Raw genomic sequence first — 7,807 nt, 5'->3', positions numbered from 1 at the left:
TATATATATATGAAATAACAATACATTACATGTAAATGTACAAATGTAATATATCAGAAATTACAGTTATATGAATGAAATGGTATTTCAGAATATTTCTCGTTGATTTTAATGTTCTCATATATTTTGCAAATGTTAGAAAAATCTTAATATACATAAATTAGAACTTAACATATACACGCACACATACATACATATATATGAAATTGATTTTATAGAATCTTGTCAAAAATTATGTATATTAGAATGTAATACCTCTTGTTAATATAATCATACAAAAAATTGAAGAACATCATATGGAATGCCGTTGAATTCTCAATAGATGTAACTGGAAAAAACTTTTCAAGAATTTTTCTGTGTAGTTCTTTTAAGTAGGTACATATGTATAATTGATATAAACTTTCCTCTCCATTTTTTTCCTTTTATGTAAAAAATGTTGACGGAATTGATTTTCCTGAAATTTGATTTTTCTCGAAGAACGAAAAGTGTTATGGTTTTATTAGTGTATGTTAAATGGATGTACAACAGTAGCTGATTTTCTTTAAATCTCATATTTTCCCTATCCGATGTACCGACCAAGAACGAAACAACTTTTTCGCCGACTTATTCTTAAGCTCCCTTCCGTGAGCAATTTGTACTTCCAATGAAGCGCCATTATTCAGCGCCAACCACGTGTGAATCTCATCGCTAGCTGCGGACACTCCTACAAGTTTGAACACGATGTAATTACATCATAATTAAAACTAATTACATAAAAAGGTTTATAGAGAGAAAATTTCATATATTTACATATATATATATTATATAATATGAATTATCTGTTATATAGTATATATGCTATTAAATTACATTTTAATATGTAATTAAGTATATATCTTATGTTAAAAAAGATTAAAAGTATGATACCTAGCAATTCGTGTAAAGTTATACGCCGACTGGCCAGCAATTCTTTGCTAGCACTTCTAATCTCAAATATCAACAAAGCTTGCCTTGGTACGCCGTCGCCGTCTATATGGAAATCTATACTGAACTGAGGATTAGGCATAGCCGGCAGTAGCCGCGATTTTGCGATGGTCTTCCCGCCATTAGGTGACACGATCTTATCCGGACTGGCGCACCTAGAGATTTTCAGTTTGATCATCTGCGCGAATTTTCATCAACATTAAATACACTTACGTTTGAAGCTTTACTCGACAGTATAATTGGGCAATGTGCGCTACATGGAGACCTTGCGCCTGAAGAACCTTTCCTTCCACCCCGGAATACTTCTCTCTAGTGCCATTGACAATTTTTAAATCTGAAAATTGTTTGATTTTTTAAATATTTCGTATTTTGAAATCTAGAATTGAAGAAAATTTTATTTTATTTTATTTTTTAGCATTTGTATTTTATATTTTATACTTTAATTTTAAGTTTTCAAAATGCTAATTATATATTTTTTTATAAGAGGACTTTTATTACTAATATATTTCTATTTTATCTGATCAGCTTTTACTTTTTCAGTTCAAATCAACGAGTAACAAAAAATCTATGGTAAAAATATCTGCATTAAAATTACTTAAAGATATCACATAATGATGTGATATTTAATATTATCTACTGACCATTTGGTCTTAATCTCAAGCGTGGACTGGGCTGCCTTATTCTGCCCAGCATATCTGGTTGCGACACTGCGTGCGCCAGACCGGATTCTGAAAGGAGTTCCGTGGCGTCGGCCTCTCCGCCACCTCGGGGTTCCAAACTCAATGTGATGCCCTTGCTATCGTTTTTATCTTCTATAGTCACTTCCGAACGGAATCTACGAAGTTTTAAACCTCTCTTCACCTACAATTACACAAAATATCTTGAACTGAGATTTCTACCATGATTATTCGATCGCGTTTACCTTCTGTTTCATCATGCGAAAGCTGTTATACTGTGGTAACTTTTTGCCGAAATTTTGTTCGGGGCTGGGCGTCAAACTGTGATGAGAGGAACGTCTCTCTGCGATCACTTTGGTAGTATCGGCCTCGTCGACGGAAACAGCGATGGATTCCGCGATAACTTTTGGAATCCAGAAACTCGACATTCCGTTTATTTCGTTGGACTCCTTACTGGTGATACTAGTCTTATCTACAAAAGAGACATCAAAATTTTATAAATAAACTATATTTAGTAACTATATACATATTTAATGAAATATTATTATATGACATTGATCGAAAAATCACGTGGATATTACCGGATTGATTGGATGTAGTCGGCTTTAAAAGAGTGACAGTGCGTGGTGGAGGCGGTGGTGGTATGACTGGGTCCAAGTGCAGACGTATTTTAGACTTCTCCATGGAAGGCCTTCGTACAATACTCGATAAAGAGTCAGGCTCGGTATTTAAACGAGAAGAATTGTCGCTGATATTGCTGGTTGCATACGTACTTTGTGTCTAGATTGAATAGATCACGATTTTAACGAGAATAAAAGAGCAAAGTAACAAGCTAAAAATATAATATCATTGTATAATAGGACGTTACTCTTGCATATGACCGCATTACCTCACATTCTTCCGATAAGACTTTAATTTTCAGCTCTATAGATCCCGTTTTGGTTCCCTTGAGCGAGAACCAATGAGACTGATCGCTGTTTGACAGCTTTCTGATATCGTCGAGAGTCAATGATACTTTCCCAAGATAGTCCTTCATGCCGAAAGTATCATGATCCCATAATACCTAACATCGATTAAAAAGATAATCTCTTTATTCTTCCAATGATAATCTTAGCGTATGAAAATAATAAATTTATAAAATTACGATATCTAAAGCTTCCCCGGTCTTCGGCAAACCCATGATGGAACTCTCGTCCCAGCAAGGATTCAGCGTCTTCTTTTTTATGCTACTCTTGTACTTTGTCTCGTTGTTTAGTTTTAGTTCGCAGAAAGGATCGCTGAAACCATTTAGGTCCTTCGCAACAAGATCCTTCGCACGCAATAGTGTCACTTCCATTAAACCACTTCCGGTGGATAGTAAACTCGATATATCGGAGGAAGCGGGATCAACGTCCTTATGTGTTAATAGTAATTTCTGAAAATGTTTTTAAAAATTTAAATGAATGTTTTTGAACATTTATTTTCTGGAAAATACAAGATTTCTAGTAAATTTACAGCCTGTTGCATCCATGGCAGACTGTTTCGTTTGATTTTTGGTTCGTCGTCCAGCATGATCGGAACTATGCTACTTCTGCGACTGCTAACCGCTTGTTGTATGCTTTTGACAGGATAAAAAAGAACGGAGACCGTCATGGAAGAAGCCATGTTGGAGCCACTGAGCGTAAGTTCTTTTCTAACGATCCATGTCATATCCTTTAATAGAACGTTATTTTTCAATGATATACATGCAATACATAATAACAACGGCGCTATAAATTGAAGAGTTCAATGCAAGAATAAAATGTCTTTTTTATAAATTGATATCATATTTAAATTGGTCCCCACAAACTATAGTCTTATTTTAGCTTAATGCGCTGAATCATTTAGTTTGTTAAAAAGAAACTATATAGATTACCTGAGACAGAGATAGCATTGCTAATCCAAGCATGTCCGTGTCCATCGATTTCGCTATATTCCATGAATAAATGACAAAGCTCAACGATACTTGAGTGTAATCCTGAACCAAAAATTGTGCTCTGCAGTCCCAAATCGGCGACGTGGTCGAACGAATATAATGCGTCGTTTTGACCTAAAAACCCATAGAACTTTTATTAATGATTCACATATAGATATAACTTCAAACATTGTAAAAATATATATTTGATAGATAAATTGAATAAATTACCTTTTTCCGATTGTTGAATAACATGCAATAAGGATTACACTGTGCAACATCACTATTGAGATTGTCAGCTGAATGAATGCAAACCACTAATACTCCTGAAAATTACAATACATTAAAAATAAAATCTCTCATTCGTCATTATTACATAAAAAAACATTATTAAAAAATACATCCAAAACCTTTACGAGTTTTTACGGAAAAGCGAAAATAAAATATAAGGTGTATTTGAAAGTTTGAAAACTTTGCTCATGAAAAATCTCGGTAAAATAATCAAGCATACACATTTAGTTAAACAGCGCGTTAAATCAAAAAATGTTGCATAATCATGCTCAAACTCGCATTCGTCACTCGATATCTCAATAAGATTTACCTGCTTTGTGCGCTTTGTGGCAAAAGTCTAGCGGCGCTGAAAATATTTTATACGATATTTCATACTGATTATCGCGGAAAAGAATATCGAGTATTTTATAAAGACGTGTTCGTCGTAACTTCAATATATGATCCGAGTAAATAATTCTCTTCTGTGTTATCTATATTTCAGTAATTAAATTTATAAATTTATATGTGTATATATACCTGCAAGATGCATATTATCGGCTATTAGTTCTGGTTGCGGTAACTCAGGATCCAAATGTGGAAGAGCAGTGTATTCTAATCGCGCATTAATGTTCGGAATATTAACGCTATTACGGGATGGTTTCTTCTGTTGTAACACGGTCTCAACGCTGCGTCAAATCAAGATAAATGCATTAATAAATATATGTGAAGAGCTTTCGATAAGAAACTTAATATATAGCTTCTAATAATAATTAAATGCGATCATTAAATGCCATTTACATTTGCGAGTTCTCCCAATCGTAGACTCCTAACGCTAATTCGAATTGCGCCAAAGTGATGGTACTAACGAGCCGTTTTGCTTTCAGTTTGATAGTGATCCTCTCATTGTCCAATGACCCGACTAAGAAAGACACATCTTCAGTCCACATGGAGCTCAAATTCGAGGTGATTCGCCTTTGATCGCCTACTATTACCACGAGCCATCTCACCTCATCGGCAACGTTTGCTGGAGACAAACTCGTTAAGAAGCTTTCTAGCGACTTTATAATAATTCATAATAATACGCGTCAATCATAATATAATATAATAATTGCGTCTTTAACGATAAGATATATCTATAATAAGTAAAACACACGAGATTTAATTATATTGATCATGTTAGAAGAAAATTTAACGTTCATGTGTATTTAAATTTTCAGTCTAATTTATTTTATTCTCAATTTTCACTCTAATATACATGTAAAATAAAAAAAAAGAAGAATTCTCATTGGTTGATTCTTTAGCGCACTAAAAATAATTCAATTAACGCGTATTAGTTAATGGAATGGAATGGAAGACAATCGTTTTAAAGAACATTTACCAGAACAACTATTCTGGCACAGAACAACGGTGAGTACTCCTTGCGGCACGGAATTGGTCACGGAATCCAATCCAGGGCCCGGTCGATCGCGCGCTCTCAGGTTTATCTCTAAATGACCCGGGTCGACCAGCCAGCTGGCCAGGGCGTCAGTGACCACCGCGTGAATCCAGGTCTTGATCAACGGCATCTCCATCATTTGCACCGCTCGTAGGATTCTTACGCTGAACCAGACATCCGGTTTTTCCAGGAAACTCACACTAAGGCCGGTCGTATGCGGAAATGGCGCCGACGCATTTAACGTTAAATCGATTACAATCGTGCCCGATAGCGACAGCTTCTCCACCGCCAGATCGATGTCCATCCCCACGCTACCAAGAGGTATTTTTAAAAACGCATTCTTGAAATTTTTTCCGAATAGAGAAAATCAATTTAGGATTCGTGCGATAGTGAATCTTAATTATAATAATTTAGAGTAGTCCAGAATAAAAAGGGGAAAATTTGGACCATTCTATACACAAAATCAATATTGATTAAATAATTGCAGCAAGATTGTGAATAAAATGCAAAAGATAAAATAAAATTTGCGTAAAGTAATGATAAAATACAGAGATATTTACAAATATATTTTAAATATTCTTTAAGGACTTTTAATATATAACGAATGCTTCATTTCTCACCCTTTACCAAACAATCGCGTGGTGATGAGCATGCGGAACTGCTCGCAATCCAGTCGCACGTCCGCTTCGATGGATAATTTAGTCTGGCCGGCATGGTGTCCATTGAGAAGGTCATCGTCACTGCAGCAATCGAGTGTTCTCACGCGAGTGATGCACGGTGTTTGTTCGCCGAGAGTGAGTTCGCGTAATTCTAATGGACCTGAATAATGAGGATCTCTTATGAAAAGCAAGCGGTGAAATAATCTGGAATCCTTCGAGCGTTCAATGATCAATTTCTTTAACAAGTTTTTCTTTATAATCTCTTTCTTGTTGTAAATCATCCGACTGTTTTTGAATAATACCCTTACCTAGGATACCTGGTTTAGCTTCATTAAGGAGAGGCTCCAGTCGTTCCTTCGCCAAGGAAAAAATACTGGCAGCGCTGAATCTCCACCTGCAAAAATAATATTCGATATATAAAGGAGAGAAAGAGAGAGAGAGAGAGAGAGAGAGAGAGAGAGAGAGAGAGAGAAACATTTACTATTATAATCTGTGCATTCTATTATCTCTGCCGGATTTAATAAAAAATATACTAGTTTTCGTTTTAATGTATTAAACCGCATTTATCACAGAGAACATTTCCAATCCCTGCTAATTTTTTACATTCTTCTATCCATATTGAATGCCCGCGAATAGATATTTCAAAGAGCGATGTGATAAGATATGATTCATTAAATATTCAGTTTAATTAAGCAAATAGCTAGATTTAATACGATAAAGCGCTCTTTCAAGCATGAAAAATGTGTAGTGATGTTTCGGTGTCATAAGAAACAAGTTATTTTCAGAGTTTATCTCTAATGACATCCCATTTCTGCCATCGACAACGAGTCGATTTGTATAATACTCGACAGCCCACGGTTTTGTGTGTGAATAGATTAAAAAACGAGACTACAGATGGGTGGACTAACACGTGCCCACGCACTTGTCATTTTTTAAGATATACCGATAATATCTTGTTATTTTCAATTTTGACGTTTTTACGTTCTCCATCGTAAATTCCTTTGTTATAAATATTTATTAAAATATTATATATTCTCTTTCTCTTAAATGTTATTATTACGATAAATATTTATATTTTATGATTTTTTTATTCAAGAAATCATTACTTATATTTTTAATTTTATATTTCTCTCTATTTTATTTTTCTTGAAGCAAAAAATAACAACGAAAGTTTTATATTATTTCAAGCATGTTTGTTTCAGAATATTGCCGTACATACACGGAGAATTTGAGTCTATTCGCAAGTTATTATACAGGTTTTCTAGATTCTACAGAATTTTCTATGGAATGTTTGATTCTCAATAGAAAAATTCTTATGTAATCATCGTACATTTCTTACATTTACATGATCAAATAAATGCCGATGTGGCTATCGCCGCGTCTGTATCTTTTATGCGCATACGATGCGTGTATATAATGTGTCGCGCTGAATTCATCGCTTTTACCCGCATGTAGATGTTTTCGCTACTCTGTGAGAATCCGCAAACGGCAGTTCAGGAATGCTTGAACAGGTCTATCAACTATCCAAATAAGTAGCACTCTTTCTATATCTATTCCCGCTTGCCGCATTAGCCGTTTTCAGCCATTGACAAACGAAGAAAGGATCGTGCGCGCAGATGATCGCTCTTAAATATGCGCAATTTTATATATATATATATATATATATTCTCTTTCTTCAAGATAATAAACAGCATTTTTACTATGTCTAACACTAGAAAAAATGCAAACTGTACATTGTACTATATTTTTATTTAATAACTAAGCCATAGTATCGTATATGTATATAAATGTATATTTACAGAAAAGTTTTCACAATTCTATAACCGAAATTTATTGTAACAAATTAGTCTGCTGCATTACAAACTTGCGA

General features: G+C 34.5%; 1 protein-coding gene across 8 annotated transcripts in view; it reads right to left on the bottom strand.

Annotated features, from left to right (window-relative positions):
• Nucleotides 1-6: 6 nt before the first annotated feature.
• Nucleotides 7-7,807, bottom strand: part of LOC115245325 — a 26,261-nt gene continuing 18,460 nt past the window's right edge. For 6 of the 8 annotated variants that reach the window (XM_029823604.1, XM_029823603.1, XM_029823605.1 and 3 more), the window contains 17 exons: nucleotides 6,246-6,331; nucleotides 5,899-6,097; nucleotides 5,222-5,589; nucleotides 4,642-4,867; nucleotides 4,381-4,529; nucleotides 4,175-4,210; nucleotides 3,805-3,899; nucleotides 3,535-3,708; nucleotides 3,135-3,332; nucleotides 2,785-3,054; nucleotides 2,530-2,703; nucleotides 2,222-2,420; nucleotides 1,886-2,112; nucleotides 1,605-1,824; nucleotides 1,177-1,297; nucleotides 907-1,118; nucleotides 7-703 (listed from right to left, as the gene is read on the bottom strand). In XM_029823604.1, coding sequence (XP_029679464.1) covers nucleotides 549-703; nucleotides 907-1,118; nucleotides 1,177-1,297; nucleotides 1,605-1,824; nucleotides 1,886-2,112; nucleotides 2,222-2,420; nucleotides 2,530-2,703; nucleotides 2,785-3,054; nucleotides 3,135-3,332; nucleotides 3,535-3,708; nucleotides 3,805-3,899; nucleotides 4,175-4,210; nucleotides 4,381-4,529; nucleotides 4,642-4,867; nucleotides 5,222-5,589; nucleotides 5,899-6,097; nucleotides 6,246-6,331 — 3,109 coding nt within the window. In that variant the 3' untranslated portion in view covers nucleotides 7-548. The remainder of the gene's footprint in view (nucleotides 704-906; nucleotides 1,119-1,176; nucleotides 1,298-1,604; nucleotides 1,825-1,885; nucleotides 2,113-2,221; nucleotides 2,421-2,529; nucleotides 2,704-2,784; nucleotides 3,055-3,134; nucleotides 3,333-3,534; nucleotides 3,709-3,804; nucleotides 3,900-4,174; nucleotides 4,211-4,380; nucleotides 4,530-4,641; nucleotides 4,868-5,221; nucleotides 5,590-5,898; nucleotides 6,098-6,245; nucleotides 6,332-7,807) is intronic. The other 2 variants (XM_029823601.1, XM_029823602.1) reach the window with 1 other exon arrangement.

Source organism: Formica exsecta, unplaced genomic scaffold (assembly GCF_003651465.1).
Source record: "Formica exsecta isolate Colony F162 unplaced genomic scaffold, ASM365146v1 scaffold941, whole genome shotgun sequence".
NCBI lineage: Eukaryota > Metazoa > Arthropoda > Insecta > Hymenoptera > Formicidae > Formica > Formica exsecta.
The sequence above is the reverse complement of the archived record's forward strand: the minus strand, read 5'-3'. Positions and strand labels throughout refer to the sequence as shown.